The sequence below is a fragment of the Ursus arctos genome, unplaced genomic scaffold (assembly GCF_023065955.2).
Source record: "Ursus arctos isolate Adak ecotype North America unplaced genomic scaffold, UrsArc2.0 scaffold_18, whole genome shotgun sequence".
In the NCBI taxonomy this organism is placed as follows: Eukaryota; Metazoa; Chordata; class Mammalia; order Carnivora; family Ursidae; genus Ursus; species Ursus arctos.
The window spans coordinates 25428377-25453526 of NW_026622852.1; the positions used below are offsets into that span (position 1 = coordinate 25428377).

A 25150-nucleotide genomic window follows, 5' to 3' on the forward strand; every position below is an offset into this window, starting at 1 on the left:
ATATCCAGTTAAAATATCTTTGAAGAATGAAGATGTTCTTAGATGAAGAAAGTTATTCCAACAGTTAGGAAATGATAAAAGAAGAAATCTTGGGGTGCCTGGGTGGCTCAGTCGTTAAGTGTCTGCCTTCGGCTCAAGTCATGATTCCAGCGTTCTGGGATCGAGCCCCGCATCGGGCTCCCTGCTCGGCGGGAAGCCTGCTTTGTCCACTCCCACTCCCCCTGCTTGTGTTCCTTCTCTCGCTGCCTCTCTCTCTGTCAAACAAATACATAAAAAAAACCTTAAAAAAAAAAAAAAGAACTCTTAGAACATCAGGAAGAAAGAACAATGGAAAGAGAAAAATATGGGTAAATAAAATAGGCTTCTTGAGTTTCTGAATTATGTTCAATAATTGAAATATTGTCCTATATGGTTCTCATTTTTGTAGTGGAATTATTTAAGATGATTATATTACAAGTGGAGGAATGGTAAGGTTACTTAAAGGTAATGTAGCAGCTTCTATACTTGAACTGGTAAAATGTTGACAACCTTAGACTATGATGTTATATATGTAAAATGTAATACTAAGAGATACCACTAAAAAAATCTGTACAAAGCGATACATTAAAATATACTACAAATAAATAAAAATGGAATTCCCCCCAAAATGTTTAAGTAACCCACAGGAAGGCAAGAAAAAGAAAACAGAAAAAAAGCCTGAGAACAAACAGAAAACAAAAAAAAAATGACAGACTTAAGCCCTAACAGTTTAAGAATTACATTAATGTAAATGACCTAAGTATGTAAGAGTTTGGCAGAGTGGATATAAAAACATAACTATAGGGCACCTGGGTGGCTCAGTCAGTGAAGTGTCTGCCTTTGGCTCAGGTCATGTTCCCAGGTTCCTGGGATCGAGTCCCACATGGGGTTCCCTGCTCAGCGGGGAGCCTGCTTCTCCCTCTTCCTCTGCCTGCTGCTCCCCCTGCTCTGCGTGCTCTCTCTCTTTCTCTCTGTCAGGTAAAAACAAACAAACAAACAAACAAACAAAAAAAAACCCATAACTATATATTAATATATAGAACAACTTGGATAGACCTCAGGGTCATTATCCTGAGTGGAAAAAGGCAATCTCAAAAGACCACTTTCTATATGAATCTATTTATGTAGTGTTCTTGAAATGACAAAATTATGCAGATGGGGAATAGATAAGTGGTTTCCGGGGGTTAGAGATGAAGGGAGGGGGGTAAGCATGACTATAAAGTAGTATCATGAGGGAGATCTTGTGATGATGAATAGAATAATATTTATTTTTTTTTGTGATAGAATATTTCTATATCTTGATTGCAGTGGTAGTCGTGTAGATCTACATATGTGATAAATACCATAGAACAACATATATACACATTATGTTAATTTCCTGGTTCTGATATTGTACTATCATGATGTAAGATTATATAAGATTTCTGGAACAGTTAACTATTGGGGGAAACTGGGTGAAGGGTACATTGGACCCCTCTATTGTTACAACTCTGTAAATCTACAGTTATTTCAAAATAAAAGTTAATCCTGTAGTAAACATTGTACTCAATATTGAAACATTAAAAAATATTTATGTGTATATAGACACACACACACACACACACAAACATGTATGAAGGAATATCACTTAGCCATAAAAAGGTTGAGATCTTGCCATTTGCAACAACATGGATAGACCTAAAGAGTATTATGCTAAGTGAAATAAGTAAGAGAAAGACAAATACCATATGATTTTACTTGTACGAGGAATCTAAAAAATAAATTAACAGAATGCAGAAACAGACTCATAAATACAGAGAACAAGTTGAGGGTTGCTAGTTGTGGGGGGTGGGGTGGGGGGTTGGGCTAAATGGGTGAAGAGGAGTGGGTGGGAGATAGAGGCTTCCAGTTATGGAATGAATAAATTATAGGCATGAAAGATAAAGCATAGGGAATATAGTCAATGGTATTGTAATATCATTGTATGATGACAGATGGTAGCTACACTTGTGAACATATGGACTTGTTGAATCACTGTTGTACACCTGAAACTAAAGTAACTGTGCAAATTATACTTCAATAAAACATTTAAGTACAAGGAGTTAATATTTAAAAAATTCACTCTTGGACGCCTGGGTGGCTCAGTCAGTTAGGTGTCTGCCTTCAGCTCAGGTAGTGATCCCAAGGTCCTGGGATCGAATCCTGCATCAGGCTCCTTGCTCGGCGGGGATCCTGCTTCTCCCTCTGCGTGCTGCTCCCCCTGCTTGTGCTCTCTCTCTCTCTGACAAATAAATAAAATCTTTAAAAAAAATTCCTGCTTAAAATCAATTCAAGGATGCCAGCTTTTATTACTTACATTCAATAGTTTAGAAGTCCTAACCTATGCCATAAGATCAGAAAAAGAATGAAAAGATTTTATGTTTGAAAAGAAAGAAGAAAAAATAGATGATGTGATTTTCTATAAAGGAAACTAGAGAATCTACGCCTAAAAGAAGAGTAACAGAATTATTGGATTTAAGATAGTTTTCAAAAGTTACCTGCATTTCTATGTAGTACAAATATCATTGTCAATAGTGAAAAAAAGTGCTGTAGTGAAATCTAGCAAAAGATGTATGGGACCAAATTAAATTAATTTCGTAGGAAATTAAAAACCAACACATTAAAGAAGGGTTAAATAAATAGACATGCTGTTTTCAAGTATAAGAAACCCAAAAATTTCTGTGCCACCCTTAAGCAGAAACCTAAATATTTTTAAAATGTAAAGTTTCCTCATTTGATTTATAGATGTTAAATGTAGTTCTGATCAGTCTTAACACTGATTTTGGGAACTTGCCATTTGATTCTAAAATTTATAGATGTTTGGTTATCTGAAAACCTGTTTATGTAATAGCGACATTAAAAAATTAATGGAGAAAAACCTTATGTCAAGAGATGCAAAAAAAAAAAAGTAAGCAAAACACTAAAGAACTAGGCAGATTTTAGCAACTATCAAGATTTTAAAAATAACATTATAGTTATATATAGAGAGACTTAAATATACATACATATTGTGACAAGTAAAGAGAAGGAAAAAATAGGACGTAGATCAAATTTAATATAGTATTCTAAGATTTAAAATAATGATAGCTGAAGCAATCTTTGTTACTCTCTAGGTATAAGTATCCAAATTCCAGAATAAATCGTTAAAACTAGGTCACGAAGACTTCTGAGGATTTTATTTTTCAAGTAACACCAGTGCAATTTGAATTTTCAAGTGAATTACTGTGCTGTTGCTTTTCCTAAAATATGATGCATGTCATGAAAACATTTTAATTTACAAAAATAGGAGTTAATTTAAAAATGGGAACTGAAATGAATGCTTTTTACATTTCAATATCCTTTCACATCAATTCTTTTATCTCCCCCTCCCTCCTTTTACCCAGAAACTGAATATACAAAAACCTTCATTTTCCAGAGCAAACATAATATTCACTTTCTATCTGAAAACCCCGAGGGCTAAGATACTACTTTTTTGTTGTTGTCTAAGGGCCCACAGATGAGCAATGTCAGAGCCAGGACTTGAATCGAGGTCTGCTTCCTTGTCCTGTGTTTTTCCCGAATAACTGCAATGATTTCCTAGCATTAGCAGCTGCTATTTTTGTTCTACTTCTGTAGGATTAATGTAATATTTCAGGAGTTATCATTGAAATGTTGGGAAACGCATTTTAGGTGCTGTACCTTCATGACAAATACTTAGAAAAGCATGTTCCTATGATTATGATTTTCTCAAGGGCTTATGTTTATTATTCCTAGGGCTGGAGTAGACCCTGAATTAGCAATGATTCCATCCAATTCCAAAGAGATACTTGCAAACGCCATGGAGTAAACACCATGTAATTAGCCCATTTTAATAGAGCAAATAAACATAAGACTAATCAATAACAGTAGACTTTTGCAAATATAAAATAGGAAAAATCTAATGAGAGTGGGAACATTGGTAACTTGAGCAAAAAGCAGTTTTATTAGCAGATCATCTTAAGCTGTGTGAATTTCCCCTTGATATGCACACTGTTTTATGGATAGATGTACATTTTTCTGGAGAGCATACCTGTAGCTTTTGTTAAATTATCAAAGGAGTCTAACTTTTAAAAGGTTAAGAATTTACAGTAATACACAACGGGAGAGAGGGGAGTTGGCACAGTTTCAGGGAGGAGTAAGTGATAATAAAAAAGGAAGAGAGGGACTATACCTAGGAAAAATGGAAAAGTGAACAAAATGTATCTACTTCATTTCTGGACTTTCTGGTATCCTTGTGCTGTCTTTTCAAAGAGTTAGAATTTTTTTTTTTTTTAGATTTATTCTTAAATAGGAAAAGCTCTGGATTTAAGATACTGTAATTCCTTTGTTTTAGCCCTGTGTCTAACTAGCCCCAAATACCTGTACCCAAACTCTTGGAGATTTTGTGGGGCTAATGGACTTTGCCTATCTTTTGAATGTTGGGAAACACTCAGATTTTAGGTGCTGTTACCTTCATGACAAACATGTAGAAAAACATGCTCCTCTGACTATGATTTTTTTCATGCCTTTTTAATGCTGTTTCTTTTCTTATGTCTCTTTTCTTATCTATATTTTACCCATTTCCTTAGTCCATTTCCTTAGTCCCACTTCTGTTTGATGAAGTCTTTGATATTATCCCACCCTCCTCATCGGTCCTTTCTTTGAGGCCCTTTCATCCAAACACTGCATTTTGGTTTCTAGATTCACAGTGAATTATAGGATTGGATCTTTCCTCTGTGTGCTTGCATTTTTTTTCCCCCCAACTTCCTTAGGATAGAGACTATGGGTTTTTTTTGTTCTTTCTCTTCCTTCTGCTGCTGCTGTGGCAGCTGGTGAAATGGAAAGAACTAGATATATAGTCAGAAGACATAAATCCTTTATCAAACTCTGTTACTTATTATCCATGTGATATTGCCAACAGATTCTTAATCTGACCCAGCCACAGAAACTCTCTGAGCTTGACTTTTGCTAATCTGTAAAGTGGAGATAAAGAGGAAAATTAGCATAAGCTCCCAACGCCTTTTTTTTTTTTTTTAAGATTTTATTTATTTATTTGACAGAGACCGTGAGAGGGAACACAAGCAGGGGGAGTGGGAGTGGGAGAAGCAGGCCTCCTGATGGGCAGGGAGCCCTATTTGATGCGGGGCTTGATCCCAGGACCCCGGGATCATGACCTGAGCTGAAGGCAGACACTTAATGACTGAGTCACTCAGACACCCCCAGCTGCCAACATCTATTAACAGGAATGGTCCACTGTGGTGCTCTAACACCCTGGAAACTTACTGTTGTCCTTTAGAACTCTACTGTTTTAGACATTCACACCCTTCTACTGGAATACCAACTTCTCTGCAACTTTCTCTAACCAACCTTGCATCTTTGTTTCACTCCCTCAAAATTAAAGTTAGGAGCCTGTGATTACTGCATCTAGGTCTGCTACCTTTGGCTTCTGCAGTGTGTTTTAGGTCCTGCCTTCTCTCTCAGGATTCCTTCAGAAGAGGAAGAGTGTCTTGATACTAAGGAGCCCAAAAGACAAATAGCTACCTCATCCATTTAATTCCGTTTTTAGACAGTTTTTTCCTTGCTTAACACCATTGTTTTAATTTGTAATTCCCTAATGACATATGATGTTGAACATCTTTTCGTGAAGTTACTTGCTATCTGTATATCTTCATGGGTAGTCTTTTAATGTCTTTTGCTCATTTTAAAATCAGGTAGTGTGTTTTCCTACTGATGGTTTTTAGGAGTTGTGTATTTTGGATAACAGTCCTATATGAGATGTGTTTTTTGCAAATACCTTTTCCCAGTCTGTGGCTTATCTTCTATCCTTTTGACGTGGCCTTTCATAGAGCAGTTTTTAATTTACTGAAGTCCAGCTTATCAGTACTTCTTTTGTGAATTGTGCCTTTGTGTTGTGTCTAAAAAGTCCTAATCATATCCAAGGTCATCTAAGTTTTCTTCTGTTATCTTCTAGGAATTTCATAATTTTGTGTTTTACATTTAGATCTATGATCTATTTTGAGTTAATTTTTGTGAAGGTCTGTCTCTAGATTTTTTTTTCCGCCATGTACATGTCCATTATAGCACCATTTGTTGAAAAGGCTGTTGTTGCTCCATTGTATTGCCTTTGCTCCTTTGTCGAATATTAGTTGACTAGGTGCCTGGTTGGCTCAGTTGGTGGATGGAGCATGTGTCTCTCAGGGTTCTAAGTTTGAGACCCACATTGGATGGTTACTTAAAAATAAAATCTTAAATTAGTTGACTATTATTTATGTGAGTCTATTTCTGGCTCTCTGTTCTGTTCCATTTGATCTATTTGTCTGTTCTTTTCACTAAAACCATACTGTCTTGATTACTATTAGTTTTATAGTAAGTCTCCAAAGTTGGGTAGTATTGGTCTTGAACTTCAGCATAGAGTTGGCTATTGTGGGTCTTTTGCTTTTCCATATAAACTATCCATGAGATAGCTTGCTGGGATTTTTTTTTTTTTTTTAAATAAAGTGTCTTCATTTATTTTGAAAGTAGCAAGCTAATGAATGAAGGCATAAGTGACATTTAAAAAACTTTTTAAGAAAGATTTTATTTATTAGTCTGAAAGAGGGAGAGAGTGAGCACAAGCAGGGGAGGGGCAGAGGCAGAGGCAGAGGGAGAAGTAGACTCCCCGCTGAACAGAGAGCCCGATGTGGGACTCAGTCCTAGGACCCTGGAATCTTTTTTTTTTTTTAAGATTTTATTTATTTATTTGGGAGAAAGAGCAAGAGAGAGAGCATGAGCTGGGGAGAGGCAGAAGGAGAAGGTGAGGCAGACTCCCTGCCGAGCAGGAAGCCTGATGTGGGGCTTGATCCAGGACCCTGGGATCATGACCTGAGCCGAAGGCAGATGCTTAACTGACTGAGCCACCCAGGTGTCCCGATAAGTGATATTTTAAAGGTTAGCAGACTATGATTGTCAAAATCTTGTTTAATTACATAGTTATAGTTCATCACATGATAATACAAATATAAGTGAATCATATAATATTATAGTGCTAACAATATTAAATAACTAATGGGTAAAAACCATCAGTTTAGGTGTTCAGAATCTCAATCATGCAAGGTTGTGGTGAAAAGTAGTATTTTTGAACTGCTTTTTTTTTTAAGTAATGAAGGAAATTTTAATATTAACTTGCTGGGAGTTTCATTAGGATTGTATTGAATCTCTAGGTCAAGTTGGAAAGAACTGACATCTTGACGATATTGAGTCTTCCTATCCATGAGCATGGATTATTCCTCTAATTCTTTCATTTCTTTCATCAGAGTTTTGTAGTTTTCCTCATCTAGGTCCTCATGTAGATCTTGTACTTAATTTTTTAGATTTATACCTAAGTATTTAATTCTTTTGTGCTAATGTAAGTGATAAGTATTAAAAAAAATTTTTTTTTTTGTTTTGTTTTTAAGTAAGCTCTACACCCAATGTGGGGCTTGAACTCATGACCCCTAGATCAACAGTCACATTCTTTACCAACTAAGCCAGCCAGGTGCCCCCCTTTCTATAGTTTTAAATGTGGGTTCTTGATTTCTTAATATTGAGTTTTGAGATTTCTTCTTATAGTCCTTTATCAGTCTTATCATGCATGTTTTGCAAATATTTTCTCCTGAACTTGCCTTTTTTTTTTTTTAATGTTTTATTCATTTACTTACTTAGAGAGAGATAGAGCTTGTGTGCAAGCCAGGGGAGGGGAAGGAGAGAGAGAATCCTAAGCACTTCCAAGCGGACTGCACGCTGAGTGTGGAGCCTGTGGAGCCGGATGCAGGGCTTGATCCCATGACCCCTAGATCATGACCCGAGCTGAAATCAAGAGTCAGAAATTTAACCTATTGAGCCACCCCGGTGCTCCAGACTTGCCTTTTTAGCAGTGTCTTGATGAATGCTTGTTTTAAATTCTAGTCTAGTCTATCCATTTTTTTCTTTTAAAGTAAATGATTTTGTACTCAATTTAAGAAATCTTTGCCTAGCCAAAGATCACTAAGATTTTCTGTTTTCTCCTAGATATTTTATAGTTTTAGCTCATACTTAGTTCTATTCATGATTCATTTCAAGTTTTGCATGTGGTGTGAAGTAAAGATAATATATTTATATTTTTCATATATATTTCAATTTTCAATTGATCTATGTCTATTTTTATGCCAGTGCTACACTATCTTGATTACTGTAGCTTTATAGTAAGTCTTAGATTAAATGAAACTATTAAAGAATAATTGGGAAGAGTGATTGATGTGAGACTACAAGGGACAGTCCAGTGGGAGACATACTTTGATTCAGTAAACTAGATTTTAGCATTAAGTGTTGCCTGAAAACAGAGAGGGTCTTGTAAAAACGTACTGGATGTGTTAGGGCTTGGATGTCAGCTAAGGTGAAGCTTTCAGTTGTAATGTATGACAAGGAGAGTGGCAGATCTGTACCCTCAAGTATTCTTTTCAGTCATTGTTTTGGGATTTCCTTTTATTCTCCCCCTAACCCTGCACACTTAGTCCTAATCTTCATTGATGGGAAAGTATTTGGTGTTTACTGGAATTTAGCAGTTCTCTTGCAACTTTGTTGTCTTCAACCTTTCCTAGAAGCTGGCATTGCTGCAGTCCTAGTGTGGGATTCTTTCTTTTGCAGTTCTTTTTTTTTTTTTTTTTTAAGATTTTATTTATTTAACAGAGAGAGAGACAGCCAGCGAGAGAGGGAACACAAGCAGAGGAGTGGGAGAGGAAAACGCAGGCTCCCAGCAGAGGAGCCTGATGTGGGGCTCGATCCCATAACGCCGGGATCACGCCCTGAGCCGAAGGCAGACGCTTAACGACTGAGCCACCCAGGCGCCCCTCTTTTGCAGTTCTGCACTGATGTTTTGTAAATAGCTCTTTGTGGTCATTTGGATAGGAGCTTCTCTTGTTACCTTGTTTATTCCCAGCAAGAAATTACTTCTCCTCCTTGTTTAAAATCTGTTGTCTAAATCTGGCCTGTTGAGCTCTTCTTTTGACATGAATGAAATGCAGGGAGTTTCAATGATGCGCTTTAAATGAGAAACATGTATAACTTAAACCTTAGATATGTGACATGAAACTGGTTGCCTGCCATAGGAGTAATTTAGTTTCCTCTACCTCATTGTCAAGAGGCTGTAAGAGATTTCTGCATTGAGGATGAGATTAGATTGGATGATTTGTAAGGTTGCTTCTAACTCTCTGCCTTCAAGCTTTGGTCAGAGGTCCCAACATCTTTTCTCTTAGACTTAGAGTTACAAATCTAGTTCTAACTCTAACCTTGGCATATAGTAGATGCTTAAGAAATGTTGTTTTAGCTAATGAATTTGCAAAAATTCTTCATGGTGTCATCTTTTTTTTTTTCTTGCAGTTAAAAGAGCAAAATTCCAGGGTTCACCAGGTAAGGCCAGCCTTTAATTATTATGTCTTTTCCCTTCATACTTGCTGTGATTTAAAATCAATCTTTAAAAAAAATCAATCTTTTAAACAGTCATTAATTTCATTTAATTCATTGACTAAATAAATTCACAAAATTTATTAAATTATTAAAAATCAATATGGGGAAATGTTGGTCAAGGGGTGCAAAATTTCAGTAATGCAAGATGAACAATTTCCGGAGAATTAATGTACAACATGTTCATAATTAGTACTGTATACTTGGAATTTGCTAAGAGGGTAGATCTTAAGCTGTCACTGTGCACATACACACACTTGAAAAGAAAATGGTAATTATGTGAGTTGTGATGAATATATTAATTAGCTTGATTATGGTGGTTATTTCACAATGTGTATCAAATCAAGTTGTAAACCTTAAATGCATACAACTTTAAATTGTCAATTATACCTCAGTAAAGCTGGAAAAAAATCAATGGTGTTGTAAAACATTAAAGAAATCTATCTAGTGAAAACTTAAAGTCCCCTTACCTCTTGGCCAACTCAATTCTACTTCTCCCCAGTAACTATTTAGAGGTTTATATATACCTTCTCAGATTTCTTCTGTGTATATGCATGTATAAACAAATAGATTAACCTTGTTCAACCTGCTTTTATTCCAACAACACATCACTTTGAGTGTGTGTATACATATATCTGATTCTTCTTTCTCTTTTTATTTATTTATTTAAAGTTAACTTTAGGGGCTCCTGGGTGGCACAGTTGGTTAAGGGTCCGACTCTTGGTTTGGGCTCAGGTTGTGATCTCAGTGTCATGAGATTGAGCCCCATCCACATCAGGCTCCATGCTCAGTGCAGTCTGCTTGGGCTTCTCCCTGCTCTCCCTTTGCTCCTCCCCACTGTGCGTATGTGCGTGCTTTCTCTCTCTAAATAAATAAATACGTAAATCTTAAAAAAAAAAAAGTTAACTTTGTGCTCAGTGTGAGGTTTGAACTCATGACCCCGAGATCAGGAGTTGCATGCTCTACCAACTGAGCCAGGCAGGCGCCCCTCTGTTTCTTTCTTTTTAAGTGTACAGAATTTTGTTTTAAATTTGTACCCTAGGTTCCTGATTGATGAATATTTAAGTTGTTTCCGTTTTCTACTATTATAAGCAATACATGTTTTTATGCATTTATTATTGTCTGCTTTTGCAAATATATCTATACAGTAGAATCCAGAAATAGAGAATTGCTGGAACAAAGGTATGCATTTTAAAAATATTTGATAGCTGCTGCCACATTGCACTTCTGAAAGTTTTGAGGAGATTATACTTAAGCTAAAAGTATATGAGTGTTTATCCAAATCCTTATCAATATTAGGTAGTATGAAACTTTTTAATCTTTGCCCATCAGAAGGTGAAAATAGTATTTACTTGTTTCAATACACATTTTCTTAATTGTGAATTTCAAGTTACAGAGACTTATTCTGGTTACTGCTGGGGAAAAGGGAAGGTACTGGGGATTAATGGGGAAAAAATGAATCTGATTGGGAACCCATGGGATGCTGAAAAAAACCAAACCTTGGGTACAACAGGAACTAAAACAGTTACTGAGCCTATTGTTCTCTCCACTAGCTAGGTCTCTCTTCTTTCTGAGAATCGGTTTTGTTTTCTTTTCTCTTCTAGCTGGCTTTCTGTGCTTACCTGGTTTGTACACAGCCCATGATGGCTGCTCCAGTGGCATATATATGCTTCTCTGAGCTTCAGCACCAACCATCAGTTGTGTCACTATTTCTTTGTTTTCCCTATTTAAGATCTTTTGAGAGGGAATTGGATTGGCTTCTGTTTTTTTTGGCCATTTCATGGATTGGCTGCTCTTGGTGGCATCTAAACCTGGTCTGGTCAGCTGTGGTTGGATGTGGGCCTTGGAATACAAAATCATGATAGGAAACATAGCTCAGTGGTCTATTACACTGCTACGGATATGGATGGGGATTCTCTCATGTGGGTAGGCTTGTATTTTCATATATCTTAGGTATAATTCTGGCAAACTTTCCATGTCTAAGTATAAAACTATCTAATTTTTTTAAATGATTTCATAGGACTTAATAGTAGTCCTAATAGTTAAAATGGCTATGATTTATTGAGTACTTGCTATATAAGGGCATTGCCTAAATACTTTCACAAATGTTTTATTATCACAACAAACTTAGAAGATTGTATTATTCTCACTTTTATTTAAATTTTTTTGGGGGGAGGAGGGACAGAGGGAGAGGGAGAGAGAATCTTAAGCAGGCTCTATGACCAGTGCAGAGCCCAACGCGGGGCTCAATAGTACAACTCTGAGATCATGACCTGAGACGCAATCAGAGTTGAGCCACCCAGGCACCCCTAAAAAATTTTTTTATATGAGTATAGTTGACATACAGTGTTCTAGTTTTAGGTGTACAACATAGTGATTCTACAAGTTTATACATTTTGCTGTGTTACCACAAGTGTAGCTACCATCTTTCACCATACAGTAGTATCACAATATCATTGACCATATTCCTTTTGCCTTTTATTCCTGTGACTTAATCATTCCATAACTGGAAGCCTCTATCTGCCACTCCCCATTTTACCCTTCCCCACCCCTCTGGCAACCAACAGTTTGTTCTCTGTATTTATAGGTCTGATTCTGCCTTTTTTTTTTTTTTTAAGATTTTATTTATTTATGGGGGGGGAGGGAGAGAGCAAGTGAGGGGAGGGGCAGAGGGAGAAGCAGACTCCCTGCTGAGCGGGGAGCCCAACAAAGGACTCGATCCCAGGACCCTGAGATCATGACCTGAGCCGAAGGCAGATGCTTAACTGACTGAGCCACCCAGGTGCCGCATGATTCTGCTTTTTGTAAAACTGCATAATTTTTAACAATGCTTAAGAGAAGATTTACCTTCTGCTAGAGGTGCATGTCGGGGCCTATTTTCTCACACCCCTAACATTAGGTAATCATTTTAAGCAATCTTTATCTATTTGATGAATCAAAATGATAGTCTTTTTTTTTCTTTTTTAAAGATTTTATTTATTTATTTGACAGAGATAGAGACAGCCAGCAAGGGAGGGAACACAAGCAGGGGGAGTGGGAGAGGAAGAAGCAGGCTCATAGTGGAGGAGCCTGATGTGGGGCTCAATCCCAGAACGCCGGGATCACGCCCTGAGCCGAAGGCAGACGCTTAACCGCTGTGCCACCCAGGCGCCCCGATAGTCTTTTTTTCATTTTATAATGTTAAGATTAATTTCTTACATAGAAAAGTGAATTCTCAGTTCAGTGCTTCTAATCATAGTTCATGTGAATGTAGTAGGGGGAATGAAAAACGTGCTGTGTTTAAGCAGTAGTACTCAATTTATATTCTCAGGTTACAGAATCTTCTTTTCCCAACTCTGTGATAATATTCCTTTTTTTTTTTTTTTTTTTTTTTTAAGATTTATTTATTTGAGGGGTGCCTGGGTGGCTCAGTCAGTTAAGCCACCAACTCTTGGTTTTGACTGGGGTCATGATCTTGGGGTCCTGGGATCAAGCCCTGTGTTGGGCTCTGTGCTCAGCATGGAGTGTGTTCGAAATTCTCTCTCTCTCTCTGGCCCTCCTGCTTGTGCTCTCTTTCTCTCTCTCAAATCAATCAATCAATCTTAAAAAAAAAAAGATTTGAGAGAGAGAGTGACCACACAGAGGGGGAGGGGCAGAGAGAGAGAGGGAGAGAGAATCCCAAGCGGACTCCTGCTGAGTGGGGAGCCTGTGGGTGGAGAGGGGGGCTCAATTTGACCTGCTGAAATCAAGAGTAGGATGCTCAACAGACTGAGCCACCCAGGTGCCCCAATATTGCTTTTATGTAAGTTGTGGTTTAGGCCAGCCTGAATAGATCAAGCTCGGAATCCCTTTCCTTTATGAGGATTTTTTCTCAATTTTTGTCCCTGTCAACAGCTAGAGGTAACCCTTTCCTCTCCTGCAATCCTTTACCATTTTTTCTCTTTCTGTTATGGTACTCATTTCTTTATTTTGTTAATTCATGTATCTTATCTTTTCTACTAGATCAATTAGATTTGTTTTCTTCAAAGTGAAGATAGGCTATAAAATCAATTCAGTTGGTTATGATTAATGTTTTAATAGTTTAAATAAATTAGAACAGGAAATATCAATGTATCACATCCTGTATTTCATGAAGCTTTTGTTTTCATTTGTGTGTATGTGTGTCTATAGGGTCAAATATGTATTTCTAAAATTTGAAAAACTATTATAGCTTATGCTTTTGAGAATAGGATGTGTTTTATAATTTTTTTTACAGCTCTGTATGCGTAGAATGATGCCATATAGTACAATATATAGTTTTGTTTTTTCTTCAACATATGATACTTTACTTTGGGTTTCTCAGTTCAAAAGACTTTGTGAGATTGAGTAACAATCTGAGTACTAAGTATTGCATCTTCATTTTGCATTTTTTTGCATTTTTTTAAAAGATAAATTTAATACATATGTGACCCTGAAAGTGCAGAATGTGAAGAGCACAACTGTAGCAGTTCGTGGTGATCAGCCTTCTTGGGAACAAGATTTTATGTTGTAAGTACTTTGCAGCAGCAGCTGCCTACAATATTCTTTATGAAAACTACAGAGTTACAGAAACAAGTGAGGGGTAGGGAGGGGTGAAGTACATCTGCAGTTTTGTTCTCTCCTGGATTTGTAATTGATTCTACATTATGTGAAATATGAATGCAAGTAAACTCCCAGTTCATTTACGTGGTAAATATACTGCCTAGTCAGATTTTCCCAGTGGTCAGAATTAGTATATAGTACAATGTATTTAGCATGATATTAAATATAATTTAAATCTTGCTTCAATTCTCAGAAGGCTCCTTGAAGGAATGTGTTATGTGGGCTCGTGTGTGTGTGTGTGTGTGTGTGTGTGTGTGTGTGTGTGTAGAGAGAGAGTGTATGTGTGTGTGTATAAGCAGGTTACCTGCTATAGAAGATGAGGATTTCTGTGCTTAAAATCCTTTTGCTTTATGGAGTGAAATGTCCTACCTTCTTCTAATTCATAAAAATGAGTAACCATTAGAATTTCTTACATATGACATAAAACGTAGTATATTATTGTAAGCTCTGGCTTTAAAAATTTGACACTTTCTTTTTTTCCTCTAAAATTTCAGGCTTTTTTTTTTTCTGCTCTAGAAAAGGGGAGAAAATGTAGAATGTCATTTTGAAGGGCTATACAAATCATTGAGCTTCTCTGAGTGTCATTTACTTTACCTGTAAAGATCTATCTTTCTTACACGGTTATGCTTGTTTTCTGGAAAGTTAGGCAGGAGGGTCAAACAAGAAAATGTATTAAAATTGCTGTGAGTTTTGAAGTGGAAGTGAAATTGCTTTACAAGTTTTGTAGTGCATCTCAGAGGCGATAGGGATGATTATTTTCATGTAGATACATTTCAATCCTTCGGGCTTTTAATATATTGCTGCTTATAGTACCATTTAGGAAACTAGATTACAAATAGTTTAAAGATAAGATTATGAGTGGCTGGGCTAATAAGACAGTAGCAGAAGGGATAGAAAAGGATGGAAAGAAGGTGTTAAGGAGGTAGACTTGTCTTGCATGATTGGGTAGGTATCATGTTACTCATTAGGATAGGGGACAATATAAGATCAGTTATGGACAAGGTTATATTTGAGGTTCTTACAGGACTAGTAGGAAGAGGGGTACAGAAGATAGTTAGGAACTTGAATCTGGCACTCGGGAAAGAAGTCAGGGTTAGAGAACTATTTTGGTCAGTTGGAGCTGTAGGCGTAGATGAGGAAGCTTAGGGAGATGGTGAGTAAATTGAGAACAGGGCCTGGGGTAAAGCCTGGAAGGGCACCAGCATTTAAAGTGGGACAGAGTGGGCTAAAAAGGAATGAACAAACAGAAGGAAAAGCAGGAAGCTGAGAGAAAACTGGGGCTTCAGGGAGAAAGAGGGCCATTGTCGTCACGTTTCTCACTGGTTGCCTCTCTCTCAAGATTGTAAACCTCATTCATTCCCTTTCTCAGTTACAGTGACATGAGAGTGAAACTATGTGTTTCTTTCTCTATACCTGTACTGGGCATAGTTGGCTATGAGTAGTTTATTCAGGTCTCTTCCCATGGTTATTTGGCATATAAAATCCAGCAATCCTACTTCCTCTGACTTCCAATTGGCAGTAATAATCACTTACTGTTATAACTGTTCCCGTTGTGTGAAACCTAGCGATCTTCTGTAGCCTCTTATCAGCATAATTAGCTTTATTCTTATGTGTTTATTTTCCAATTTCCCATAGCACTTCCTCTTTAAACCCTTCTGTGATAGGTGTGAATTTATTTTCATCTCCCACCTTGAGATGCTGTGTGAATTTTGCTCTCTCCTCTGTTATACATGGATTTTATTAGCTACATTTTCCTCTTTTCTGCTCTTACTCCTTATTCCTCCTACCCTGTTCTTTTGTTACTGGCAGCTCCATTGCTGGTCTCTTGTCTCCCTTTCTTCTTTTTCCTTCTTCCTAATGTATTATGTGGTGATATCTAATACTCATTTTTGTATTTTTCATTATTTATCTTTAGTATTTCTGTATCTTATTTCCAGGACTTGATTATTCATTTAAGGGTAAGCAGAGCATCTTTAGTTACTGTGAATTTGCCTAGCCCCAATCTTGTATATGTATATGCACATATACTATTGATTAATTAATAGAGAAAAAAAAAGTCTCCCCAGAGCTCTGGGGATGAGGCCTAACCAGAGCTCTCAGACTTCTTTTAAGTTGGGTCTGCTGAACACAGATGAGATAAGAAGCTTCTTGTAGGAGATATCCTCATTGAGTTTTATTCCCCTTTTCTATCCAAGTCAGGCTGTAAAGACCTCTGGCTATTTCTTTCATCTATTGGCTTGAAATATTGCTTAGGACTTGCTTTAGGAACATTATGTATGTATCCCCAAGCAATTTTTCTTTTCCAGATTCAAAAGATTTGGGGTTGTCAGATGTCTTTTCCAAGCCTAATTGATTAATTAGGCTAAAAGACACTGTGTGACAAAAGCTTAGTTTCCCCACACTGTGAACACCTTAACGTACTGGCTGGGTTTAGTTACCTATTTTGTGGCTTTGAACAGCTCTCAATATAGCCTAGAAAGTTTTAGAGATAGGAATTAGGTCCTATATTGTGTGTCTTGCTCAAAGTACCAAACCGTACATATTATATGTGCTGAGGAAACATTAAATGAACAAATGAACTCAGTACATTCTCTTTTCTAGTGTATTTATATAAAAGGGGTGAATTTTCTTTGCTTCACTTGTTTTCAGCACACTTGATGAGAAGTCTATGGCTGTAATACCACATCCTAAACTGTGAATCTGAGAACATGTATTTTTTTTTTAAAGATTATTTATTTATTTGAGAGAGAGCATAAGCAGGCAGAGGGACAGAGAGAGAGGGAGAGGCACTCCCCACTGAGCAAGGAGCCCGATGCAGGGCTTGATCCCAGGACCCTGGGATCATGACCTGGGCCGAAGGTAGACACTCAATTGACGGAGCCACCCAGGTGCCTGAGAACATGTATCTTAATAGAACAGAGAAGCCAAGCTTTCTCTAAAGTGTGAACTTGAAACTTCATGTGATGAATAGCTGTTGTCTCCCTGAGAATACCTTTCTGCTTTTTCTGCTAGAACTCGCCTTTTTTCCATCTTTCTTTCATTTCCTTTCAAATAACTCTGTATTTCAATAAATGCTTTCTAGAGGATGTTTTTAGCATAATATAAGTGTTTGCTTGTTCCACTTTAAGACTATAATTACATTTGAGTTGGCCCTTCCAAGCTGATAGTCTACCATGTGTGATGCTGTTTTTGCTTAGTGGTTATGTGGCTCTTTCTGGAGTGATTTCTTTTCAAAAATATTTTTACTAATTGTTACTACAGGAAAATCATTGTGTTCATCACTATCCTCTGACAAACTTGTGTTTCTAAGTGACAGTGTCTATTTTAACTGGGTTCTCCAGGGGCTGAGTAGAGTGAAGTGGCATACTCTAGTGTCCCTTTCCTGCCTCTGACCACAAGTTCCTATCAGACTTAGATCTTCTCAGGGGCCCTTTTACTTCTGCTTGGACTCCCTTTGATAAATCTTGTAAAGAAGCCTTGCCTTTTTCTAAGTTTCCTATATATAGTTTATAATTCTAAGTTGAGGACAGTGTTACTATTAATAATAAAACATATAAAACTGTTTAGTAAGGGTAGAGATTGTAGACTTGCAAGCCTGGAAGTAATGCCCTCATTACTTACCCCCATTTTTTTGTGAAAATGCATTAATCTAACCATGTTTTTAGTTCCAGAGGAGAGGGGATGGATGGACAAAGGCATTTTTATATGGATACTTACATCATTTTCTAGGAACCTAAAGAATGGTTGTAGCATTCTGGGACATTTTGATTTTCCCTGACAATAGGATCCTGGTGAGAAAATATTCAAGGTTTAGCCAAACAGGAGATGCAGATGTAAGAGATGTATATATCATATTATTTGGCTTTCTTTTTTTTTTTTAATTTATTTTTTTAGTAATGTCTACACCCAGCATGGGGCTCAAACTCAAAACCCTGATATCAAGAGTCACATGTTCTTCCTACTGAGCCCGCCTGGCACCCCTTTCTGGCTTTCTTTAAAGGGTTTTCTTCTTTCCTTCAGTGAGATTAGTCGCCTGGACCTGGGTCTAAGTGTGGAGGTATGGAACAAAGGACTGATCTGGGACACCATGGTGGGGACCGTGTGGATTGCACTGAAGACTGTTCGTCAGTCGGATGAGGTCAGTCAATGCATTGCCCATTTGGAGGTACAGTTCTAGCCTGTGCTTGTCCCCATCCTAGCTCCTTTCAGCTAATATTCACCATGCATCTCAGATTGCTCTGTCCCCCTTTCTAATTAGTGAGCATGCAACCAGCCTATTCCTAACCTCACACAGAGGTTCAATGGATTTTGAGTCTTGTCTTCTCTCTGCATTAGGACTGAACTCAGAGGTGCCAGAACATCTCTTTAGCCATATCAGGTAGATAGCCCCTCTGAGTACTGTGTGTGTGGGAGAGGGAGAGAGGGATCAGAGGGAGAAGGAGAGAAGAGGAGGAGTAGGTGTGTGTATGTGATCTAGGATACCTGTGGTTTCTGCATTCCCCTCTAAGATGCTATCTGGGAGAGGTCCCATTAAACTTCCTCAGCCTAGATCCCGTCTCTGGTTTATTTCTCTGTCACCAATTCCCAAGGAACTGGTTTCAGTCTTCCATCTTCCACATATAATCCTAACAGAATTTAAGGAATTACCATGGGTGGCAGTGTTATTCACCCTGTCTCTATACATTATTTCCAATAGTGGTTTTCTACTCCATTTTCCTAGATTAAAACATAACTCAGCATCATTTCCTCATAGACACTCACTTTGAACTTGGAAAAAATGTATTATATTCCTGTTTGGCTTTAACATTGACTGTGTTTTCTCTGGGAGTAGGGATAGTGCAGGTGTGCCTCTCTTTCCTAAGTTCTTTTAGTTCTGGCTGCCTCTACTTTCCCAGGCAGATGGGCAGTTCATTTTTATTGTGGCTCCAGTTCAGGTCTACTTTAAGTAGCAATGTTAGCAGCTCTTTACTGATTAGAAGTAGTAACGCATATTAAGTGACACAGTCATTAAAAAATGTGCAGATTAAATATTGATCTATAGAGATGTTTGGTTTTTTGAGTTTGGTACTCCAGAATTCTATGTTCAGTGGGCTTGCAGATTGCTGAGCATGGTGAAAGCTGCTCTTCCACCAGAGAGGGAGAACAGAAGCCACATAGCAGAGGCAGGTGGTGACAATGGTGTATTTGCCTCATCAGGTTGTGAGTGGTCCCCAGGAGCTCTCCAACAATGACATTCAGAATAAAACACCAGCTCTTAAGATAGGGGGAGGGGAGTCATGAAGAAATAAAGTTTAATCTTAGATCTCTGTTTTCTAGGAAGGGCCCGGGGAGTGGTCCACGTTGGAGGCAGAGACATTGATGAAAGATGATGAGATCTGTGGAACTAAAAACCCAACTCCTCATAAGATTTTGCTTGATACAAGATTTGAGTTGCCTTTTGGTGAGTCTATTGAATTAGACTTTAAAGACCTTTTAACACTTTTTACCATATTGTTAATAACTGTTTGCTAGTCTCATCACTTTTTTTTTTTTTTTTGTCTTGTGAGCTATCTGCTTTGAGGGCATTCTGTCTTCTACCCTAGTCCCTATAACACCTAGCCCAGGAATGGTGCAGACTGTAGAATGGTACTCATTAAAGAATCCACACTTAAGTGCATTCTCTTCAAGTCAATAGGTTTCTCTGACTGCTTCAGTGACTTAGGAAATACTTGCTTGTTAGAAAACTGTGATTTATTCTTTTGATAATTTAACATTCATTGTCTTGAAGTGAATGTATACCTGTGATTTGTCAATTTAAACATTGTCGTAGCATTAATAAATAGAAAAGTATTTAAAAAATACTTTTTAATTCAGAGAAAGACAAACACCATATGATTTCACTAATGTGGAATTTCAGAAACAAAGTAGATGAACATAGGGGAAGGGAAGGAAAAATAAGATAAAAGCAGAGAGGGAGGCAAACTATAAGAGACTCTCTTTTTTTTTTTTTTCCCTTCTTTTTTTTTTTTCTTTCCTGTAAGAGACTCTTAACTCTAGAAAACAAACTGAGGATTGCTGGAAGGATGGTGGGTGGGGAGATGGGGTAATTGGGTGATGGGCGTGAAGGAAGGCACTCGATACAATGAGCACTGGGTGTTATATGCAACTGATGAATCACTAAATTCTATCCCTGAAACTAATAATACACTATATGTTAACTAAATTGAATTTAAATTAAAAAACTTTAAAAAAATAATTTTAAAAACAAAAAATACATGTTCATGGCAAAAATAGGTTTTTTGTATATATATAGTTTTGCTAAAGAGTGGATCTGTGGAGCTCCTCACACTGTCAGTCCATCCCTCATTGCATTTTATTTTACTTATTTATTTTTATTTTTAAGTAGGCTTCATGCCCAACATGGGGCTTGAATTCACGACTCTGAGATCAAGAGTCGAATGCTCCACCAACTGAGCTAGCTAGCCCCCCGCAAAGGCATTTTAAAAAGACATTCCTCTCTTTCAACACTGCATCACTTATATCATGTCATTGGTGGCAGTATACATTTCTATCTAGATTTTGAGTTTCATGAGGGCTCCTGTGTACTTCATTTTGGTATCTTTAGAGTTTGCTTGGCACATAATAGGTGTCTGATAAATGATTTTTTGAATAAATGTTAAGGTAAAACCTCAGATAAGTGAAGTCTGTTTTTGATATGAGTTAACGTGAGTGTGCTAAGCTTGTGCCTCTGTGATAACCAAATTTGGGATACAGTTTTAAAAGGCTTACTAAAGGGAGGCGCCTGGGTGGCTCAGACAGTTAAGCCTCCGACTCTTGATTTCAGCTCAGGTCATGATCTCAGGGTCATGATATTGAGCCCCAAGTGGGGCTCCCTGCTCAGTGGGGAGTCTACTTCTCTCTCTGTCCCTCTGCCCCTCCTCCCGCTCACATGCATGCGTGTTCTCTCTCTCTCAAATAAATAAATATTTAAAAAAACTAAAAATAAAAGGCTTAATAAAGCGTCCTTCTGAGGGAAGAATTTCAGCTTACAGTGTGCCATATTTTGGCAATGGAATTTTCTTTTGGATATTTCAGAAACCTGTGAAATATTCTATTCAGTTATATACCATTATCTTTTAAAAATAGTAACTTTTTTTTATTATGTTGAAAGTTCAGAAAATATAGGTATGCAAAAAGAACATTAAAATTTCTTATGATCTCATCAACTAGAGATGTTTTATGCATGTCGATGTTTCTTTTATTTTCAAAAAAATTTTTAAAAATATTTATTTATTTATTTATTTGAAAGAGAGAGTGTGGGGAGAGGGGCAGAGGGAGAGGGAGAGGGAGAGAGAATGTCAAGCAGAGTCGGTGCTGAGTGTGGAGCACAACAAGGGGCTCGATCTTGTGACCCTGATATCATGACCTGAGCCGAAACCAAGAGTTGGATGCTTAACCGACTGAGCTACCCACGTGCCCCAAGATTTCATTCCTTTGATGGCTGAGTAATATTCCATTGTATATATATATACCACATCTTATTTATCCATACAATGAAGTTTTCTGTTTCTGCAAAGAAACGTTGAAATTTTGATAGCAATTGTATTCAATATATAGATCACACTGGGTAGTGTTGACATTTTAACAATATTAAGTCTTCTGATCCAATGGGAATAATAGTACATTATTTTGTTTCTTGTGAAGATTGAAGATCAAGTTCATGGCAAGATCCAAGCCCACCAGTAAAATTAGTCCATCACTTTCTAACTTTGATTATTGGATGGAATAAAGGATTACTGGCCTGTGATTAAATTAATAACCTAGTAATGTAGTTTCTTCTTTCTCGTGGTAGATATCCCAGAGGAGGAAGCCAGATATTGGACCTACAAACTGGAACAAGTCAATGTCTTGGGAGCTGACAGTGAGGTAGGAACTGCCTTATTTCCAATACAGAAAGATAGGGAAAATTTCTTTCTAGGACACTATAGTTTGCTACTTTTTCTGTTTTTCTCATTGTACCCCATAAATGGCTGAGTTGGTATTTAATCTGGCTCTAGACTCTTGAGTGAGAGCTTATACTAGGGAAACTGTCCTCTTGTTACACAGATGAGCAGAAGGCATTTCTTCTGCTAATTCCCAGATTTTTGGATATACAATTGACCCTTGAACAGCAGGAATTTGAACTGTGTGGGTCTACTTGTATGCAGATTTTTTTTTAAGATTTTTATTTATTTATTTGTCAGAGAGAAAGAGAGGGAAAGAGAGAGGAGCACAAGCATGGGGAGCAGCTGGCAGAGGGAGTAGTAGGCTCCCTGCTGAGCAAGGAGTCCAACGTGGGACTCGATCCCAGGACCCTGGGATCATGACCCGAGCCCAAAGCAGACACTTAACTGACTGAGCTACCCAGGCATCCCATACAGATTTTTTTTTTAGTAAATACAGTACAGCACTGTAAATATATTTACTCTTATGATTTTATTAACATTTTTTTCTAGCTTGTAAGAATACAGTATATAATACTTAAAACATACAAAATCTGGGAAAAGATAAGATTTTCATTTTTGGGCATGTTGGGCTGTTCGAAAAATCGGTCTGATTATAAGGTAGAATTTGGAGTGCCAGTGGATATTTCAATGGAAATGCCTGGTAAGCAACTTCATGAAAGAATATGAAACTCAGGGTTAGATAGGGTGAGGAGCTATAGGCATAGAGTTTGGATTCATGAACATAATGATAGCATTTGGAGTCCCAGGAATAGAAGAACTTACTCAGGTAGAATATATAGAAAGTATTGAAGAGGAACAAGGACAAAACCTTGGGGGAACATCAAAGATAGAATATGGAAAAAACCAGAGTTGGAGAAAGAGTTGCCTGAAGAGAACAATTAGGAGAAAGAGAAAAAGGTTCATGGAACAGAGGAAGAAAGGATTTTAAGGCAGAAATTCTTGATCCTGTCAAATGTTATTGAGAACAAAGATGATGAGTAATGAAATGGAGCTGTTGCATTTGGCAGTTAATGACCAGTGTCTGTGGATTAGTGCAGGAAGCCAAAATGAAGTGTTTTGATGAGTGTACTGGTTTCCTAGGGCTGCCATAACAAAGTACCACTAGCTAGGTGGCTGACAAAAACAGAAATTTATCTTCTCAGAATTCCGGAGGCTAGAATTCTGAAATTAAGCTATTGGCAGGGTCAGTTCCTTCTGGATGTTCTAAGGAATTGTCCTATGTTTCTCTTCTGCGTTCTGGTGATTTTCAGTAGTCCTTGCTGTTCCTAGGCTTGAAGACACATTGTTCCAATCTCTGCCTCTGTTATCACATGTCTCTCAGTCTGTCCTCACAATGTGTTCTCTTGGTGTGTGTCTGTCCAAATTTACATTTATGTTGTAAGGGCAACAGTCATTGGATTAATTGGATTACATCTATAGAACCCCATTTACAAATAAGGTCACATTCATAGGTACTGGGGATTAAGACTTCATCATATTTTTTTGAGGTACACGGTTGAACCCACAATGAGTTAAATCAAAGATGAAGAAATGGAATTTGTGACAAGTGCAAACTACTCTTGTCAGGGCTTTCTCTTAATTTAACTGAATCCTCTGTAGGCTTCCTATTATTAAACTACGTAACTGTTCTCATGCCCAAGTAAACACCTCAACTTTTTTTTTTTTAAAGATTTTATTTATTCATTTGACAGAGAGAGACAGCCAGCGAGAGAGGGAACACAAGCAGGGGGAGTGCGAGAGGAAGAAGCAGGCTCCTAGTAGAGGAGCCTGATGTGGGGCTTGATCCCATAACGCCGGGATCACGCCCTGAGCCGAAGGCAGACGCTTAACGACTGAGCCACCCAGGCGCCCCACACCTCAACTTTCCTTGTTTGTTGAAAGCTCCGATCTTTCTTCTTCCCTTGATAAATGCCAGATCGACTCCATCTTTGTATCCACTTTCCCCTTTGTGCTTTTTGTTTTCCCATAGCCTGGGTATAGACTGGTATACAGTTTTCCAAACTCCATCTTCTTTTTTTTCCTAGTAAGAAACACATGGCTGGCTCAGTTGGTAGAACATGCAACTGTTGATCTCGGGGTTGAGTTTGAGCCTTGCATTGGGGTTAGAAATTACTTAAAAATAAAATCTAAAAAAAAAATAAAGAAACATTTTACTTTTGATTTTATAGGCTTACCATGTGTTACTATGCAGAATCAAATGAAGAAGTTAAAACAATAAAAAACCGAATGTAACTTATACCAATATTGCAGAATTTTACAAGTTGTAAAAATGCTCGTTCTTGGTCTGTGGTTCTCAACTCCCTCTAGGATTTTTGCTCTTTGTTTCTATTCTAGGGTTCGAAGTTCACTAAGTTTACTTCTTCCGTCTGTTCCTTTATCGTCCTCTTGTTGTTGTTTTAAAGATTTGTTTATTTAAGAGAGAGAAAGAAAAAGAAAGTGTGTGGGGGGCAGAGGCAGAGAGAGAGAGAGAGAGAGAGAATCCTCCAGCCGACTCCCTCCTGAGCGTGGAGCTGGATGCAGATCTTGATCCCAGGACCCTGAGATCATGACCTGAGCCAAAATCAAGAGTCAGCCACTTAACTGACTGAGCCGCCCAGGCGCCCCACCCTCTTGTTGTTTTTAATAGCTTTATTGAAATAGAGTTCACATACCATACACTTCACACACTTAAAGTGTACAATCTAGTATATTTAGAGTTGTACATCCTTAGAACATTTTCATTATCCCATAAAGAAATCCTGTGCCCGTAGCCATCATATGCTAATTCCCTCACCTTCCAAGTCCTAGGCAAACACTGATCTACCTTCTGTCTCTATACATTGGCTTATTTCGGACATTTCGTATAATGGAATTATACACTATGTGGTTCTTATGATTGTCTTCTTTCACTTACCATAATATTTTCAAAGTTTCTTCTATGTTGTGGCATGCATCACTACTTCATTCTTTTTCATTGCCAAATAATATTCCATTGTATGGTTACACTGCATTTCATCCATTTATCAGTTGGTGCATAATCCAGTTGTTCCCACTTTCTGGCTGTTACAGATAATGTTGCTATTAACATTGATGTACAA

The 25150-nt window shown here is 37.6% G+C and overlaps 1 protein-coding gene across 9 annotated transcripts in view; it reads left to right on the forward strand.

The window, feature by feature from the left end:
* UNC13B (unc-13 homolog B) overlaps nucleotides 1-25150 on the forward strand; it is a 233148-nt gene that overhangs the window by 57831 nt on the left and 150167 nt on the right. For 8 of the 9 annotated variants that reach the window (XM_057313559.1, XM_057313558.1, XM_057313560.1 and 5 more), the window contains 5 exons: nucleotides 9406-9435; nucleotides 13896-13995; nucleotides 18109-18226; nucleotides 19405-19528; nucleotides 21920-21993. In XM_057313559.1, coding sequence (XP_057169542.1) covers nucleotides 13991-13995; nucleotides 18109-18226; nucleotides 19405-19528; nucleotides 21920-21993 — 321 coding nt within the window. In that variant the 5' untranslated portion in view covers nucleotides 9406-9435; nucleotides 13896-13990. Of the gene's footprint in view, nucleotides 1-9405; nucleotides 9436-13895; nucleotides 13996-18108; nucleotides 18227-19404; nucleotides 19529-21919; nucleotides 21994-25150 lie in introns of those variants that run through there. The other variant, XM_057313561.1, reaches the window with a different exon arrangement.